The sequence below is a fragment of the Pyxicephalus adspersus genome, chromosome 4, assembly GCF_032062135.1.
Source record: "Pyxicephalus adspersus chromosome 4, UCB_Pads_2.0, whole genome shotgun sequence".
Classification (NCBI taxonomy): Eukaryota; Metazoa; Chordata; class Amphibia; order Anura; family Pyxicephalidae; genus Pyxicephalus; species Pyxicephalus adspersus.
In genome coordinates this window covers 13,104,200-13,124,554 of record NC_092861.1, presented here as the reverse complement: position 1 = coordinate 13,124,554, position 20,355 = coordinate 13,104,200, and the positions used below count along the sequence as shown (strand labels likewise).

Here is a 20,355-nt window from a genome sequence, read left to right as displayed (position 1 = left end):
AAATGTTAAATCAAAATCATGCATTTGTATGGTGGTGCATTGCATCTTAAAGCAAGGCACATGAACATGCAAAGTCACACACCACAATGCTCTGAAACATTGTGAATGGGCCCTAATTTTTAGCCCTTTTAAAGGATAAATATGCCTAAAGCCCCACTCTTGGCTGTTGGTAAATTTACCCATACAGTGCCCCCCACACATACACACTGCGTGGGTTTAATGCTTATTTTGCTAGGGGCAAAAGGAATAAGTACAAATACCCTTTTACTCATCTCCATGTGGTCTCTTCCTGAAGGTCCTTCGCTTCACTTTTTAAACCGGTCATTGCTGCCTGATGTTGTCATATACAGCGCAGGAACATCAATCCTGTGTTGTACAGGCAGCAAAGAGAACAGTTTTGTATTTGTAGTTTTTATTATTTATTTGTATTCTTTCTTTTCCCTATACCCAAGTGACTATTTAATCCAGACAGTGCACAATAAGTTGAACAACTCTCCCCAACCCTAGGTGATGCAGAATATATTACACCATATTCCATATTATCTGAAAAAGGGGCATCTGGTAAACTAACAAAAAAAGAGGCATGTCGTGAGACCTGTCAGTACTGCCGAGCAGCAAAGTGGAAGTTTTGGATTATCTTCAAGGCACAATTAGCAATATATTCTGCTTCTCCAGCAGTGGTCCAAAGTTTTGAATTTTTGTTGGGCTTAAATGTATTATAAAGGTCCAGTGGACTATCCTCTGGTCTTATCAAGCTTCATACATCTTTACTTGTCTCTGTGTTGATATTCAGGTTTGTGCAGACACAGACAGACGTTCCCTCTAGACAAATGTACCTGAGCAGAATGTGAAAGACTCTCGGTATGCATTGGCTGTGTACGGCAGAGAGCTAAACGCCTTGTCAGCAGATTGGAGACTGTCAATCATGACTTATTCATATCTTTCCACTTGTCTGGAACATGATAAGGAAGACAGAACAATTGATAAACCACACCAGACACTATGGTCCTCCATCACCTCTTAGCTTGATGCATATTATGGATTATATATTATGGCTATGAGGGTTATATATATATATATATATTTATATTTATATGTGGTCAAACTGCCTTTGTGTGATTTTAAAGGACAAGTGTTGCTGAGAGACATAGAAGAACATTCAGTACTTTTAGTGGTTTAGGCAGCTCCTTCACCAGGAGATTCAACTGATTTGATGTTGGAGCTGTCCCAATACTCTCGGGCAAAGTATTTGGTGGCTGCTTAATAATCACATAAGAATTCGTAATCAACAATTGATTACAGTCCACCAAAAACTTTAAATTTGGTGTTTTTAAAACAGTAGGGACTTAAACCACCTGAAAGGTTCTCATACAATACCTTTTGGGGATATCTCTGGTCATCAGCTTCCAGGTTTGCACTTCTTCTATAACCATTACAGTGGGGGCTAGGTGTCCTGTTTTGTATTTTATTTAACAGAATTTGAAAAAAGAACTTTGAACATTTATGTTGACTGGAACAGCTAGCATACAAAGGAAGATAGCAGCAGAACCAGGAATTTAGGCAGTGTTTTCCCCGACCCCTTTAGGCCAGGTGCCCCACCCAGCACTTTTCAGTAACCACCTGGCTGTTTTTGGGTGGGTCCTGAAAGGTTGGGTCACAATTCCAGGGCCACCACCTGCCTGCAGCTTCTTCCCACCCAGCTTAAAACAATTTCTGGGGAGAATACTGTTAGGGATCTTGTCTTCTGAGTCTTTGGGAAATATTGGGGAGGGGGGGCATGATTATATACATACATTTAGTTCTTCATACCAAACCAACTCGTGTTGATTACATCACAATAAGTGCACGTCCTGTTAGACTTACAAAATGGGGGCAATCTGAGAAACTTTTTGATTGTCAGCCTTGCCTAACTTAAAAATATATTTTTGGTTACTAAGGGAAGGTTCACACCTGCATCTACATTGTGTGTTTTTTCGTGGCTCCCTGCAGTTGGCATCTTGCCAGCCGCTTGAACACTTGCACCATGAGCATGATAAAGATATCAACATTCAACAAGGAGTCAAAGTGAAAAGCTGAAACTTTTTTTTGTATAGTTTTGGAAACCGGTTGCATTAATTTTCATGTTATTTCTGTTTTTGTTATGTTGTTCTCTACAAAAAAGGAACAACTATCACTGGAGCATGTGTCCCTTTTGGAAGATTAAAGGCAGGTTCATACATGGCTTCCCGTGGCACCGTGCCAGCCACTTGAACACTGGCGTGGCAGCTCCGGTTTTTAAAGAACCAGTGTCTGCATATGTGACAGCTGCTGTCAGTGAGCTGTACTAGTACCACTCACTGCCACCCCTATTCATTCACTATGGGGCTGCCACAGGGAGATGCTATGTAGAGTCTCACGAGAGGCTGTGGTTCCTGACGTGAGGAAGCGATAAACTGCAACCTTACCACCATTGTGAATTGAGCCTAAACCTGACTATTACTGGAATGGGCCTCTGGTATTGCCTCCAATGTGCTTGCAGTTCTGGCATCCATGGGAGTTGGTGGTTGTTGATGTGTCAGAACACCACAGTTTGCAGGGTTATCAGATGCTTGGATTTAATCCAGAACAACCATGAGTGTGGCATTTTGATGTGTTTTTTTCACTAATACACTTTGAAGACTTCTCGAATGAAGGACCTTTTGGTTCTTTTTGGCCTTCACCAAAAATGTAGTCAATACTCATCAATCTACAACAATTATTCAATAATGATTTCCATGTGATTAGTAGAAACTAAAAAACAGTTCTGTCCCCGGTGACATTGTTATTTTTTAAATTGCTCTTGACCTTTACCTTAGGTGAGTATTTGCACAGCACACCTGTAGGAATTTTTCAGCCGTTGCCTGTATTGCTAAATGTTACGGTTATTACCCAGCCTCATCATCAAGGCGTGTTTTGTTACCGTCTGGTGCCTTCTGTAGAAATAGTTTTCCTGCTACTGGGTTGTAACTGAGTTAATGATTAGCATGCCCCAGTAGCAGGGCACGTGGGAGAAAAGTCTCTGACCAGCCATATCGCAGAGATTTGTTCTAAGCATTCTCAAGACAATACTTCCCAGCCTTATCATACCTCACATATAATACATAACTCCATATAGATAATGTTGTAAAAGTTTAGCATCATAGGCAGCAGTTTTCTTATGTCTGACGACTTAAATTTTCAGTGGGAAGTATTTTTCTATTGGAACTTCTGTGTAGACATAAGAAGACTGCTGCCTAAAATGGGAAACACTCAAATGGACTTAATATTCAAGACTGAAATGGAACGTCGCTATAGCGTAATGACTACAAATGAATAAGGAGAACTATCCTAAGAGATTATCTGTTGCATATATCCTGGCGCAGTATTTCCCTTATAGAATAGAATTTGCAAACTCAAAAATAACACTGTTGGACCAGGTTTAGGTATATGTTTATGCCCACCCCTACCTCCACGATGGCAGACATTAATAAGTACAACTAAAAATCGGCATTCAAGTAGCTGGAACTAAACTGGTTCCATGGATTTAAATATCTGGCATCAACTTCTTTTGGTCCCTGCACAGCAAACCTCATTGGCTAAAGAGGAGCAGCACAAAGATCCAAAATGTTCATTTGCTGACCACGAACATTCTGATATTAGGAGAAAAGAGAGATGAGCTCATTGTTGTGCTACTTCTACTTCAATATAGCGTTACAGATAGGTCAAGGCCAGAACAACTTGAGCTTTAGTGGAAGTTGGTTTTAAATACTGATCTTCCTTCAACCTACAACCCCTAGGACATCTAGTGGCAAAACAAAATATTACAAGGGAAAGTTTTTAATTGACGGCAAGTATTGCAGCAAAAGCTGTTTTTTTTTCATCTTTTAATAATAATAGTTATTATTAATATTATTAATTATTAATTATATTATTATTTTATTATATTATTATTTTATCTACAGTTCTGATTTAATGGGTAAAGCTCAATCTACAGAAAAGATTTAATGCCAATCAATTGCTCTGGGTCACACCCCTGTTGTACAATAACTAAGAAACAGTAATGTATTGTAGCCATTGCCCTGCAATAAAGCAGTGTGGTGTGTGGGGCATTACACCGGCACAGCTGGCATGTGTTTAGCAGCGTGTAGTCTCAGCAGACTTGTGTGCTACGGTTTGACCCTTTCTTTTGGATGTAGAGATAAACAAGCATAGGAAAATCTAACAATAAGTCATTCTGTACTTCTCAAGCAGGCATACGGCTGCAATTTGCTGGGCACATTCATAATGAATTGTGTCTGCTTGGCACATGGGCTTCAAGCCTCCTGTATTAAACCAGGTGCTCTCTCAGTCAGTATATAATTGAGTCAATAATGACATTTCCTCTGGCAGCCTGCAAAATATAAAAAAGTTGCAGCCGTGTTTTTATTTTTTTTTTAAGCAGACAAGCAGTACTTTGTGTAGCTGGGACTCGATGGAAATCTACCTAGCAAATTTCTACATTTTTTATTCATTCATGCCAGGAGAAAAAAAAACACATAAGTGCACACTTAATTGTAGTCATTTTGGTGTAATTAGTTTTTGTTTTTGTAACACAGGCTTTTAATAGTAATGAGAACCCCAGCAGTTTTATGGCTGGCATATAATAGACCCCTGTGCAGAAAAAACAGTTTTGACCTCCAGTCAATGCCCAATTCCCTTTCATACCGTATATCATTACAAAGCTTCATAAATGCATCTAAGGTTTGTAAAAATGGGAAAAAAAGACAATCCTGTTCAGGCAGAATTGATATTGCAAGGATTATTAAGCTAAAATACACATACATATAAAACAAACAAATAAAGCAACTTTTTAAATATTAATAAATGTATTTTTAAAGGTTAGCAGTGGAAGTACCAGTGGAATTTAAGCTGTGTATTTACCTGTTTGTCTGGATTTCAATATATTATTAGTTATCTATATCTGTTTGGCGTACATTTGTGTTTAGGTGATTTTGTGCTGAGCAACCCCCAGCCCAAGAATTGGGGCAGGTTCAGATCTGCTTCGGGATCAAGTCATCCCCTGCTGCTTTTGTTGGCTGCCACCATGCCAGCCACTGGGTCACTGGTTCCTATAGAACATTCAACAGCTTCGCCCATTCATTCCCTTTGGGGCTGTTGTGGGGCAAAGCTATGTGTCCACTCAGAGTCAGCAGTTCTCTGGCACGAGGAAGCAGTAACTGCTCGGCAAGTCAATATGAACATAGCCTTAGGGAGTCTTTTAGGCCACTGTTTAAGGTGCTCTGATGGGAGACTGGGAGACTAGGGAATATATAACTATATAATGCTGAAGGGAGATGGTGAAGCCCAATAAAGCCTTTTATCATATTATAGCACAGTCTGTTATGATATTATTTAAATGGCTATCAGGAGATGAGCTAACTGCCCCTGGTCACATAACTCATACTTCTTGTAATTGGCATTATTAATATATGTTGATCTAATATGCACACAATTAGGAAATATAAAAGTGGTATTCTATTGAAATTGCAAACCAACAGCATCTAAATCTTCTGCAGATGTCTGTTGTCATTAAAAGTCATATGCTGAACTTATTAAAAAACTTTGCTCGGTTCCAGCTTCATCATGTGTTTGGCTTACGAGATTAAAAAGGCTGGTTGTGTGTGCATGTTATATAAAAATTTTGTTTAGTTTTTTCCAGTACATATTTTCCTTGTTTGGTAGTTTTTTTTGTAATTTTTTAGCCAACAGCATTCACTGATCACCCAAAAAAATAAATTCTCCTCTTTACACCGTTTTGCACAGTGAAAGTCTAGGGAGTGGTGAAAGTCCACAGGTCTTAGGGTGGGGGTCAAATATGATAAAATATGCCATATAAATTGTCTGAAACACCTTGACCATACTAACAAGGTGTGATCCTCCCCACAGTGCCAAGTTGTTCATTCTCCACTGTCTGGCCAGCCCATTTTATGTATAAGCTAAATTACCCAAATATTTTTTTAAACCACACCACTATCCTCCAGCCCTCTTGGTTTTGATTGCTTTGCCCTCCTCTGAGTCAAGGAGCTCTGTAATGCAATGAAATTGCCCATCTCATATCTTAAGGGCATATTAAGCTTAAGCAGAGATAGATAATGGTATACTTAGGAAACTTTGAAGAACCTTAAGTGTGACATTTTCCCAGAAGGGGTTGGAAGGGAGAGGTTGTACCACACGGCATGACTACATGATTTAAAAAGGTGTATGTAGTTACACAATTGCAATTTTTTTTATTGGGCATTGCTTCTTGATTGAACATTGCATGCAACTTTCAGGCCACTCTAAGCTATTTAATTTAATGGCTTGGGCCCATCAGGAAATCTAAAAAAGCATAGGCCAACAGAAGCTGAAACAATTCGGAGCTGGACGCAATTATTGCCTCTATAAACGAATACATACCCTACCCCCCCCCCCAACCATAGCACCATGAAAATATTCCTTTAAAAGGCAACCCATAAAAATACTCAACACTTCTATTTCTACTCTTGACCTTAACCTAACCCATAAAGTGAACCTTCAATATTTACAATAGGCTCCAAAAATATCAGCATCCAAACAGTCTGATATGAAGAGATGCAATAATTACACAACTTACAACTTTTTATTGTAACTAAGGCTATTCAAAATTAAGGAGGGGAACAAACAAAACAAATCTCCTACAGATAGACAGGGAGGTATGCAAAGGAAACAAGATTTCTGGGTGTCATGCTTTGAAAGTTTACAGAAAAAGCCATGAACCGTATATTAAAAGATGTAAACAGCTCTACCAATAAAATTGTACAAAATACTATATTGGTGGTTGTTGATCATTAAAGGTTTAGTACAGATGCTTTCTTTAAAGTCAACTCAAAATCTATGCAAACCTTACCTGTTTTCTTAGCACTAACACTCCCATTGCACACAATATTCTTCATTTTAGCATGCTAACAGGACTTTGTAACTCCTATATAACAGGTCCCAAGCCTTTACCAAAGCTAAGTTAAGGCATTGATCATAGGTCTGTCAAACATCAAGATTTGCGTTCAAGCATTTGCTCACAAGAACTTCCTACTCCATATTGTTCACTGGTTAATAGAAAGGAAATAGCTAAACTTTATTAAAGATTTTAGTTCCTCTCTAACAAGTTGCCACACCAGCTGATGGAACTTGCACACTCACAAGAGGCACACCGCAGACCAAGCTACTTGTTTGTGCATTTGTATTATACAGGCTATGTATGAAGTTAAAGTCACATTTTTATCATATTGTTAGATATCATTCTAATATTCCTTACAACAAATTATCAGTACGGCATAAATAAAGAACTGCATGTGAATTATTTGTATGTAAAATTGCAATGCGTTACTTCAAAAAAAATTAAAATAAACTCCAGACTCAAAATATCCTTTTTTTCTGCTCTTAGATAGAAGATGAGAAGCTTGCTCTCCAGGTGAGCTCCAACCAAACAGTGCAAGCTCCTGATTCGTGTCTCAAGGCTCCCGACCCGGCTGCACCACCTACAGAACCCTCCCCTCTAGACAAGAGCAAAGGCTTCTTCGCTGACGAGTCTGAACCTCTTCTTCGCTGTGACTCCACCTCAAGCGGTTCTTCTGCCCTTAGCAGAACAGGCTCATTTATAACCAAAGGTAATGATATAGGTTTACTGCTCTCCAAATATGATTTACCATAATGCTGTGATGGAGGAAGAGAGGAATGGTAAATATTGTGCTGTTTGCTTTCAATGGTGATGTAACTGGAGTTGTGGGACACCTCCACATCCTAATGTGTACTTCATGCTCCTCTCTATAGGTTCATAAGCCACTGATTTGTAGAATGAAGCTTGGAGAGATTAGGAGTATGCTAGGTCACTATATATACACAATTTGGTTGAAAGAGCAGAAGATTTCAGAATAGGTTTGTTCTGAATATTATCAAGCATAAGTGGAACTGCAGAAGCAAAGGAAAAAAGCAAGCTGAGGGTAAAAGGACCAGTCAGCAGTATTCCCCGTAGTCTTCATGAAACTAATATATCTCCCAGACTTACCATGCTTTATTATACACATTGTCTCTGTGTTACCTATCTTCTGACTTGCGGGTGAATATTCAAAAACAGGAGTGCAGCAAAAACCAGAGATTCACAGAACCAATAAAGCAGAAACAGGGAAATCCTTTTTTTTATCATTCAGGTACAGCTTTTCGGATTTGGGCAGAATCATCAATTCTAGATGTTCCCTATAATTAAGCAAGTCTGTGAGTTCACTACAAAATAAAAACCAATGTAAAAAGATCCTAAATTTAAATGAAAATGTCCTTCTAAAAATAAAACACAGCAATGGACTAATATTACCTTTGCGGGAGAAGAACGGGTTTGGTTATTGTTCAGATTTTTCCAGCTTCTTCCCAAAGTCCTATTTTTTTGGAAGTTAAATTACTGTAGATCAAATATAACATTTGCTGTATTATAGAGAATATCTGAAAATGTTTATTGTGCTCATGCAGTAGCTTTGTGATGAATCTCTTGCCCTTTATTACTATCCACTTTAAGCTTCACCTACCTGTAATCCCCCTATCCACCAGGTGCTCCCTCCCTGGACACAGAAACACTTCCACTGACCTTTGGGGCAGCTTGTGTACAATTTTAGCTTCAGGTTCATATAGCTGATGGGTGATGCTTATGTTCCCCAGGAAATTAAAAAGATGCCACTCTGTAATCCTAACTCCTGAAATGAATACTTCAGTAGACACAGTAAGATGTGTTCTAAGGAACACTTTGTGATTTCTAAGTGTCTGCGAAGGTTCACTGATGCATTGCAAGGTTGGCTGAAGTTGTTTTTGCTGACATTAAATATTTATTTAGAACACACTTAAATGTCATCCTGGCCTATTGAATTACTAACATCTCTATTCTTTGCCTATCACAGAAAAGAAAGACACCGTTCTGCGCCAGGTCCGTTTGGACCCCTGTGATCTTCAGCCTATCTTTGATGACATGCTTCCCATCTTGAGTCCAGAGGAGCTCCGGGTCATCGATGATATACATCAGGCAGAAGACAAACTGGACCGTCTCTTCGAAATTGCTGGTGTGAAGAGCCAGGAGGCCAGCCAAAAACTCCTGGATTCTGTCTACAGCCACCTCCCTGACCTGCTGTAGCCTTAAAAAAGACCATTGAGAGTTCAGCTTGCCTTGTACAAGTGATTTTACTGCTTTCTTCCCACCTTCCATGACCATCATCACCACTTAATAAAACCACCTAAGGCCAACACACTGGCATTTTGTGTGCTTAAAATAAAACTGCAAATATCGTAATTTGCAGCTTTGTACATATCATGTTTATTTCAGTTTAAGGTAACTCTCATCTTTTCATTGGCAGAGCACATTTTTTTTCATGAGATGGACATGTGCTTGGGACGTCTTGTCCAGTATGGGAAAAACATTTTGTTGCATTCAGAAGGCATTCCGAGCACACTTGACAGCGTATAATAATCAGGATCCATTTTACAGCCAGATCGAATGAGATCTCGTACTCTACATAGTACGGCCTTTTTTCCAACGCCAACAGCTGCTTGATTGACAGTACTTATTGTTGAACTTTGAGCTGCTGATCTGTTTTTTGGATTAAAGTGAACGGGCTGGAGATGATACCCGCCTTTCAGGGCTGCTAAACAGACATATAATGCATGGTACATACTTATACTGCAGCGGGTACGCTAAAGATGGTTTAGGATCCCTAAATGAAGATTCTTTTACAACACTGGTGACTGTTTCCAGGATTGACTGATTACGTTCTTAAATGCTGCACTCCTCCTAATAACCACACTCTTCTTCATGCTTCTAGAGTAGCTTTTCTTTAATGTTTAAAGCGTATCTAAATTCAAAATTTTGATACAGCACAGTTTTCCAGTCCTTAGATCTGGTGGCTGTTTTTTTTTATTACTATTATATGCTTTTCCCTTTGTTCTTCCCTAATCATTCTTCTCTTTATTGCTGCACTCATTTTTTCATTGCATCTATGAAGGCATTCATGGTTGTCTCCCAGGTTGGATTTCAAACATGTCTGCCTGTTCATATCCATTACATGGTGGATTGATGGCACTAGGTCTTTACACAAGAATGATAAGGATGTTTGGGCTTTCAGGTCATCTCATAGGAAGTGATAAACACTTTGTATTTCTGGCAAGATCAGCAAGTAAATGTTGTTGACCTTAACAAATAAAAATAATGCAGGTACAATATCTAAGCTGCAATTTATTACATTTTTTGTTTTTGAATATAGATACAAATAAGGGTTGGTCCTCCCAAAACTGGGATCTCTTGGTTTGAATGACCCTCTATATTCTTGTATTAATTTTGGGCATAAGGCTGGTGAAGTCTCTCAATGTGTTCCCTTTTTTGCCCAGTGCACCTACAGGAGCAAAACTCCATGGTGGAATGTGGACCAATGCAATTGGTAAAGAACTTACACCATTGGAGTCCAAGACATAAAAAAATGGAAATAATATTTCAGGGATGCTAGGCCCTTAATGTAACCATGTCATTAGAAAGCACTAGGACTGCCATTGCTGGCCTACTTCTGAAAACAATTATTGTTGCTTGACTGTTTTCTGGCATTAAAACTTTAGGTCACTACCTGGAACTAGTATGCTCTAAATACGTTTCAGAATTCCTTATCTTGGTACTTTTCAGGTCAGTGACTTGTTGGAGCCAATACATTAGCATCTCAGTCGATCAACTAGCATTTTCATTAGTAAAGATCAGCAATGGCATGATTCTCTTATGACTGGTACAGTTCTCTCTTCCTATCTCTCTAACCTTAGTTTACCTAGAACTTGGATGCTTAGTAGCTCGTCCAGACAGCACATTTACATCTTCAGACCCAAAATTCTTCTCTTTTGCTGGCTGTGTCCTACAGTAATTACCCCAATGGGCTTCTGCAGGAGAGAGGCAAGTAGAATGGTCTCAAATACTCATCAATATGGAATTTTTGTATAGCTGCAGCCAGTCGTAGATGCAATACTGGGCTCAAACCTATAAACACTGGAGAAGGTTTCTGCTGTCTGGTAAGCAACCAAGTGAAAGGTTCTGATTAGGATTAGGAGACTAGGAAGGGTATGTTGGGTTTTTGTAATTTAAATTGTTCTTTAAGTTTTTGCTTGATTTTGTTACAATACATTCTGAATTTTTCTGATATAAAAATATCTTTGGGGGTGGGGAGGGAGTTTGCCTTTTCAGTCTTAAAGAAGAATAAAAGCATTTAGTCATATGGGCCATCATTTCTCAGGATGAGTGCACCTGCCATTTTTTAACTCAGAGTGGAATTTAAAATGCATCAGGACACAGGCAACCATTGTTTGGGGTAGTTTGATTTTGATGAGCATACACCTACATGTTTACCCACTAAAGCAATGTACAAGCTGCAGTGAAAACTACTAAGTAATCACCTTTCACAATTCTAATTTCAGTGAACTGGAATCTTAATGTATTTCTTTCATGTATTGTGAATTGCCTATGGCATTTCACCTAGTACTCCTCTGTCATTATGGGAAGTGGAAGGCAACATTATATTTATTACTATGGGCTGTAAAAATAAAATCATTATTTTTCCTATTCATTAGTTAATGAGGCCCCTATCGTTTTGTGCTATCTTGTTGAATTAACCCAGCAATGTCCAAATGGTTGCACAAAAACATAGTGAATATACACTGCTTGGCCAAAAAACAATACACTCAATTATTTAGTTATGTTCGTTTCAGCTTTATTTATGGCATGCATTTGCCATGGTATCATTTCGATAACCTTATGCAATATCAAAACATTTATTTACATCCAGTGTTGCATTAATTTTTCTCCAAGATCTTGTTTTGATGATGAAGAGTTGGACCACTGCGTAAAGTCTTCTCCAGTTCATTCCAATGATTCTCAATAGTCTTAGGAGTGTGGTGTCTAATCCATATGTAAACATTAAGTCTTCCTGAATCACTCTTTCCAATGAATCCTGGAATTGTCATCTTGGAATAAAATTATGCCATCAAGGAAGAAAAAATCGATTGATGGAATAACCTGGTCATTCAGTAAATTTAGGTAGTTAGCTGACCCCAATATTTGGGCACATAAGGTTGCTTAACCTAGACCTGACTAACTGAAGCAACCCCAGATCATCACACTGCCCCCATAGGCTTTAGGACTTTTTGTGGCCGGGCAGTGTATATTTTGAAATGTTTACAATAGCAGATTGGTAGTTCCCATGTGTAGGCAGTAAATGCAATTAAAAAAAACTTCAATATTCAGAATATTAATGTTTGTTTGGATGGGGGTATTCATTATAGAGCCTGCTCTCCATACCCGTCTGTATGAAGTTCCTCTGCAAATCTTCTCTCTAGGGTACGTTATTCATTACCAATAATGTAGAATCTTATGACGCCTTGACATTGGCAGAAGCGCCAAGGAGATGTGGACAGCAGAGGATTTCAGTTAGTCTTCTAGAAATAGTACCATGGATACTACTAGGATGTACTGCTCATACCTAATATTCTGTTCATCCTACACTTAAAACTATATTCATACATTGTATGTGTTTGTTTTTGAAATAACTGTTGAAAACATCAGATTTTTGGGGGATATTTTTGTTTCAGAATATTTAATTATTCTGCATATTTATTGTGCCCAAGGCTTACCCACAGAATTATTTGGAATTGCAAAACTTGCCTAAAGCAAGCAAAATCCTGTTAACACAAGCCGTTGGAATGTCCTATCTGCCCAGTCCCCTATCCAATAGTGGAGGTATAAAAGTTAGACAGTAATTCTGCTTTCTAAAAGCAAATTTGCCGTAACAAGTTAAGTTTGAGTTACCAGATCTGAGCCTTTAAAGTGATGCTGACTACAATAAAAAGTTTAAAAACATGACCTCTGCAAAGAAGGTATTTACCTCCCCTGTTGCCCAGGCAGATGATCATTCCTGTATTATGGATAAGCCACCACTGGAAAAATCCAAAGAAATATACACTTTTACGGGTGCCAGATTTATTGTACCACACTGCGAGCTTTGGCTTCTCCTGCCAGCCCCAATGTCACCACTGTATGCTGTAGCGATGTAGAAGAGAAACTACAGCACATATAGAACCAGAAATCCAACACTCACACAAGTGTCTCTGATGCAAGCAACAAGAGATTTGATTATTAAACATTTTTGCACGGGTCACATTTTCTATTCTTTTTCTTTTAGTATCAGAGTCAATTTCTCAACAGAAAGTATTGTTTGCAACCAATTATAAACTGATACAGTAAATGTGTATATACTCAAATACTGACTAATAGCCTTGGAACAAAATAATAGAATAATAGCATAGCAAAATACCTCTTGGATAACATGCTGCTTCAAGTTGCTTTGAGTGCTGCTTACATAACTAAAAAACCTAGGCTTTGGTTACATAAGGGCTGCTGAAAGGAAAGATCACCCAATCCATTTCAGCAGAGCCTTGGCAGCCACTATAATATTTTTAACGGACCTAGTATGAAAATAAAAGGCCCTCCTTTATGGAGAGCCCCCACCCCCAAATACCCATTTTGTAAAATAGAAAATGTTAGAAATACCTCTGCCCTGGCTTCTGAAGATTCCAGGAGGCAATGATGATGCCTCTGCCTCCTGGCAAAGCTGTAAAAGCTATTTTTTTACAGGGCTTTATAAGTGAATACAGGTACACTTTAAAATCTCAGAGTAAGCTCCACTGAAGTCTGATTATATGAATATATATAGTGAAACCATGCTGACTTTTGTTAAGCTTCACAAATTGGGGCTGTCGATTTTCTTAATGTCCTGGTTATGCATGTGAAAATGGCGGAGTGTGTGTTACTTGTTCTCAACAAGGGATCTCCATTTATTTAATTTTTTTATTCTTACTTTAATAAAATATTTACCATGTTTTGGTGCTTTTACACATGCTCAAGTTAACAAAAAAACAAAAAATGAAAAAGACTGACAAGAACGAAATTGCCTTCAAGTGTACTAATTTATTACTAAATCCTAGATGTTTGTTATTGAAATTGCTTCTGTACATTCAGTTCATAAGAAGAAAAATGTTTCTGTGTACTTATTTAACCTGACTAGTAAGCAATCAGATATTGCAAGCATTAAGCAAGTGCGTTCTTTTTTTTCCTCTTGTTTTTTTAAGAAAAAGATTAAAATATTATTTATATTTCAGAAGTGGATTAAGTGTTTTCTTTACATTGATGGAAGGCGGCTGGCACTTTGTATGATGTCACATTGGAGTTGTGTGTTTGTGCTATGACTAATGTGTTGTGTCTAACTTTATGGATCATTATACCCTGCCCACAGCAAATTACTTGAGCTACGGGAGGCAACTTGGTGTTGTGTAATGCATTTCTCCAAGCAGACTCCAAAACTATATATATGTTCTTCCCAGAAATATTTTTAGCTGGAAAGAAACTGTAGGTGGGTGGCTACCCCAGTATTGTGCCCCAACGTTTCAACCCAAAAACAGCCGGGTGGTTACTGAAAAGTGCCAGGTGGTGCGCCCAGCTAAAAGTTACTGAGCACTGATATGTGTGTGTACGGAACCAGTCAAAAGTTTGGAAACACCTTCTTACTTTGTGTTTTTCATTATTTTATTGGTTTATACCTTGTAGAACAATATAGGACATCCAAACTATAATGTAACACATATGGAATTATGTTCAAGCAAAAGAAAAGATGACCACTTTGCACACCTCTGGCATTGGCCCTGATTTATTAAAGCTCACCAAGGGAGAAGAGGATATTCATATCAGTGGAGCTGGGTGATTGAGCAAATTTGGAATGGATCTGGTCCATAATTGAAAACATTTTGTAACAAATAGCATTATTGAAAATCCATTCCAGGTTTGCTGGATCACCAAGCTTTACTGATGAAAGTGTATCCTCTCCAGCCTTGGAGCGCTTTAAAAATTAGGCCCATTGTCCCAGATTTCTCTTAACAGTTGTGTATTGTCAAGATTTAATGCCTGGAATTTCAAGCCTTCCTAATGTGTATGAGAATAACCATTGTGACATACTGAGACAGAGTTGGTACGGTTCTGTACAGTGAATTGCCCTATCCCACTACTGTTCTTATAGTCTGGCAAGTACCACTCATCAAAGTAAATATTTAAAGTATTATTTTAAGACATAAAGGCCAGTAAATCCAGAAAAATTCACAAACTTTAAATGTGTTTAAATGAGTTGGGAGAAGGTGACCCAACAAACCTGAAATGGATATTGGCAAATGTTTTCAGTCCTAGACCAGATACATTCCAGGTTTGCTTGATCACCTAGGTTCTCCCATGATAGCCTAACTTCTCCAGACTTAGCTTTAATAAATTAGGTCCTTTCACAAGGACAAACCCAGGAAAGGAAGACCAAAAGTTTCACAAAAGAATGAATTACCACCTTGTGGAGGATATATCACTTAGCTTAGTAAATGGATAAATCTCTGCTGACTTCAACCATCCAGTCTTGTGCAGGGAAAAACTTGTTTTTAGATTTCCTTGTCCATGATTGGGTATTCTTTGAACAGTGATCTATATCATCGCATTTGCTAAGCTAGATGAATTATCCCTTGCCAGGAGATAATGCACCTTAGGAAGTGAACAGCCTTTGTAAATCATCCCCTTTTGACTCATTCACATTATACCATACCTGATGTTGCACAAGGTCATCAGACATTTCTGGACCCTATACTAGTAAACTTCTTTTAAACTTCCCCCCTTCCCAATGTCTGAAAGATCCAGCATCAGAAAAGTCATGCTCTTTATTTGGGGCCAGGTACAGAAGTACTCTTTCCCCCCACCCCCAGTGGCAGCCCTGTTGCAAACTATATGTGAAGCCTGAGTTATTCACAATCTAATCATTCTGCTATGAGAAATTGTATTTTAACTGTTTTTAAGGCAATAAAAGTCAACAATATGGATTTGCATACTGATAGTTTTATTGTGATCAATGCTGGGTCATCATATTTAAACGCTTCAGATTGTTGTCAGCCCCATGAACCAGACGTCTACCCATTCCACTTAGTTGAATTTGTTGGATGTATCTGAATAGTTTATGTGCTGCTGTATTAATGCATTATTAAGAAATGTATACAATGATTACAGTGATTTACACTTACCACATTCAGTTGGAATAATATTGGATTTGGTCCAGACTTTCCAACAACCATCATTTAAAATGAGATCTTTTCATTGTCACAGGGCATTGCTGATCATTTTATCTTTCAATTTTATTTGAGAAAAAAACAGTAAAAGGAGTAAAGCAATAAACAAAACTGATACATTCTTAAATTTACAAAAACGTATAGTCAAACAGTAACAGCAGGGTTGGGGTAAGGGTGGGGGTATAGGCCTTCATGCTGAGAAAGTGGTAGCCTAGAATGGCAAATGTCCAACCAAGGGTTCGAAATGAGATAAGAAACAATAACAGTATACAGGTAAGTTTTATTAACCATAATTCATTTAAGCTTCGACTTCAGCACTGATAGGACCATGGTAGAAGACTTTCAGGCTGTTTGCATGGGCAATATGAGCTATCAGTTTTTTTGGATGTTTTGAGCAGAGTTCAACCTATTTTTTTATTTATTGTATATGGAATATTAACAATTTTTATTCTTCTGGTATTTAATATCATATATATATGCAATTGTACCATAGTTCTTAACCATGTTTCCTGTGCACAAAGAATAAAAAAAAAATAAATATATATATATATATATATATATATATATATAAATATATATATATATATATATATATATATATATATATAGCATTCCCATGTTCTTCTGGAGAAACGCATTATATATCTGTCTGTGTTGTTGGATACTCAGAAGCTGACCATATATACTGTAGTATTAAAGATCAGACAAGCCTGTACTATCAGACTGTGAAATGTGTGGCCAATTAAAAAATAGAAACAGAATTCCTTCTTGAACTCAGGATATTCAAATATTTAAATGAGATACTTTTTGAATCAACCTACAGCAGCCTTTCTCAACCCATAAAATGGGGAACCTGGGAGTCACAAATTGCTCATTGCTCAAGAAACCCCATGCAACCTTTGGAGAAACCCCAGGGTTTCATGGAACCCTGGTTAAAAAAACACTGTTCTACATTGGTATTTCATAACTGCAATGGAAACCAGTTAAATACAAAACAATTATTTCACATAAAAGTTTTCACTTTTAATGAGAATGCAGCCCAGCCTTAGAAACACGTTGGATTTCAAATGGATTTCCAAGGTCAAGGCAGCGTCACACCAGGGAAGCCATTCAATGGAAGCCTTGGCATGGCAGCTCATTTTATGTGGCTGATCTAGAAAATACTGAAATCACTATACTTAGAGCTGGTGTATAGTTGTATGGTGTATACTGGCATATATAAATTTGCAATAAAAGCAAAGCACATGCTGATCTCAAGCTGCCCTGGAAAACCAGCTAGAATATTTCCTGTACATTAAAAAATTAGCACATTTGATTGACTGAAGGAATGCCTGCCTTCCTAGCTTACATATATAGGTGTAATATGAAATGCAACACCCCACATTTTGAATGAACCCTCAGCAGACTGACCATGTGTCTATTAAAGTATACTATGGACAGCTAACTATTTGGCACTTTGTACTGAATATTAGGCAGCAGCCCATGACCTCTGTCTGCTAAGGGGTTATTCTTATCAGGACGGTAATCCTATGGAAGTCAAAGATTCTTTTCATAGAAACCTTCCAAACCCTGAATAACAATATAGCTTTCTCACCATGTCCCCTAAGGAAGCCTAACGGCGAAACGTGTTGGGGTTGAGATGTTTTGCGCAATTGTTTAAAAAAACACCTAGCTGCCTCTGTATAGTGTATAGGCATTAGAATTTACCTGGGAGTCGCCTCTCCACATTATTTTGTAACGTGTTTAAGTGATTATTGCCTTTTTATCTGCAACGGTGGATCATTTACAACTTTGTATGGCATTTAAATACATGTTTTGACAACAAACCCCAGCTTTTTCTGTCGTTTCTCTTATGTATACGTGTATGATGAGATGTAACACCCATTTGTGAATGAACCCTCGGCAGACTGACCATGTGTCTATTAAAATATTCTATGGACAGGTAAGTATTTGGCATTTTGCACATTAGAGTAAGGATTGGCCACATTGATATTGGTTGGCCAGCTTTAAAGTATAATGTGATTTATGCAAACCAACATCCAAGAAATCATTCAGTGTTCTTTTTGGAAGGTTTCCTAGAAGAAGGGTGTAATGCAGTCAGTGGGCTAGAACACTCATGGGTAACTCTTGTAAAGGATATTAATTGCTCTCTATCCCCCTTTGTGCTTAGTTCTTGCCATAGATTGAGAACATTTCCAAAACAAATTTATAGTCTGGTTTGTCTTAAATTGAAGCCAATATAGAAAAGGGTTTTTACCTAGCCTCAATATATATTCCTCAGCAAAGAGAGAGTAGATACGAAGAATAGAGGTTATTGCATACATATGCCTGTTGGTGACAGGTCCACTTTAAATAACCGTTGTCTAAAAGACAATATAGAAATCCTGCTAATCAGGAAACCATCCAGTATTTTCAGTCAGCAGAATATCACGCTTTCCATTATCTGGCAACGTGTTTCAAATTTGATATTTCGTTATTAAATTGAGTAACTAAACTTTCCAAATGGCTTTCAGTGCTGTAATTCTAATTCTGAACTGCAGCCAGGAACTGCGGAAAGCTTGCTGTGACAGACAAGAGATGTGAAGCTTTGCTGCCCCCTCATTGAACATGAATATACAGGCAGCTAATGAAACGTTCTGCCTGCATGAGACCACCGATCCCCTCACGTTGTTCCTTGTGATTTATATATCTACATTGCCTGCTGTGTCAGCCATTTTGTGCAGGAATCAGGTGCTAGTGACAGGGCTATTGAACTCATTAAGGGTAATATGTAGTACTCTACATACTGCCTGGCCATAGGGGCTGGATAGGGCCAGGCGTAATTGTGTTGCTGCAGATTTGTGCCTCTATATTTGGGATCCAGGCCCGGATGGTCCTGAAAGGAATGGGTAGGCCAGGCACTCCATCCCATTTTTAGGACCAAACTTGGGAATGGCTCTGGAGCCCCTGGCAATTGATAAAAAGACACCTGCCTTTGAAATGGGGAGAATTGCAGAGGTCAGGTGGCTCAGGTGGACAGGCTAGGTGCAGCCTGTATGCTGGAAGGTCCCAGGAGGTCTCCCAAAGTTAGGCTTTTAGAACCAACAACTCTGAAGGGTGTCAGAGAGAGAGCCAGGAGCCTAAATATGTGCTTTTCTGATCCCCTGTGCGTGAAAAACCTTTGAAGATTGCTTAAGTTGATATTTTGTCAAAATTGAACTGAAGCCAGAAATACCCCTCTGCAGTGACACAATTACACATGGCCCTATCCATGCCCTTAAATTCCTAATATTAGGAGAAATTGAGGTATATGATGCCAAATACCCTCTGAATTTGCCATCCCATTTTTCCTTCTTCTACTATATCTACAAAAACCCACATTCTCTAAATAAATCAAAATTATAAAAAAAAAGAAAAGAAAACACAAATACAACAAACAATAAGTAAAATAAACTAAATTACCCATTAAACACTCCATAAAAACAATGCCCTCTCAAGAAAAGATTTGCCTTTATGTCTAGGCAAATGCCTGAGCAGTTCAATTCCCAAATCTTTTTGTTTCTGCGTTTGCAACAGTTTAAAAAAAAAAACTTCCTCTCATTCCTAATTCTGACACACAGATTGAAAATTCTCTGTGTGCCCAATAATTATGAAGCATGACCTGTAATGAAATTGAAAGAATAATGGTAAATATCAGAGCCAGGAGGTTGGATGAGGAAAAGCAAAGCTTCATATCCATCTTGGACGTAGATAAGAACATCTACAACCCGTAATAATGTAAAGTGCAAGTTTTCAGGCAAAGAGTAATGATTAGAAGCTCCTATAAAAGCTAATCTAGTTATTTTATTGGCAGGAGATACAAAATATTCTTGTCCTGAGCATGTCTGACAAAGACCAGAACACTAACTCATTGTACTAATGTCTTTGTAATGTAATTTTATCAGTATTACCCACATGAGTTGCTTGTTGCCTATAGGTCTTCACTATGGGAACCCAAAAGGAAGGTTTCCATTGTGGTTTCTGCTTTTCATCTCATAACATGAAGAAAATAAATTAATAGATGCAACAAATGTCTAAAACAGATAAAACTCAAAAAGTGCAGATTTGCATTGTTCATTTTCCATGGTAAGATGTCTTTAGTTTTCTGGGTCAAATGATGCCCAGCATAATTTATCTTGGAGG

General features: G+C 38.1%; 1 protein-coding gene across 1 annotated transcript in view; it reads left to right on the top strand.

Moving 5' to 3' along the window:
- TNFRSF21 (TNF receptor superfamily member 21) overlaps nucleotides 1-14,210 on the top strand; it is a 72,584-nt gene extending 58,374 nt beyond the window's left edge. Inside the window, exons 5-6 of the mRNA XM_072407435.1 lie at nucleotides 7,436-7,658; nucleotides 8,934-14,210. Of these exons, the coding sequence (XP_072263536.1) occupies nucleotides 7,436-7,658; nucleotides 8,934-9,163 (453 nt within the window). The 3' untranslated portion in view covers nucleotides 9,164-14,210. The remainder of the gene's footprint in view (nucleotides 1-7,435; nucleotides 7,659-8,933) is intronic.
- The last annotated feature ends 6,145 nt before the right edge of the window (nucleotides 14,211-20,355 follow it).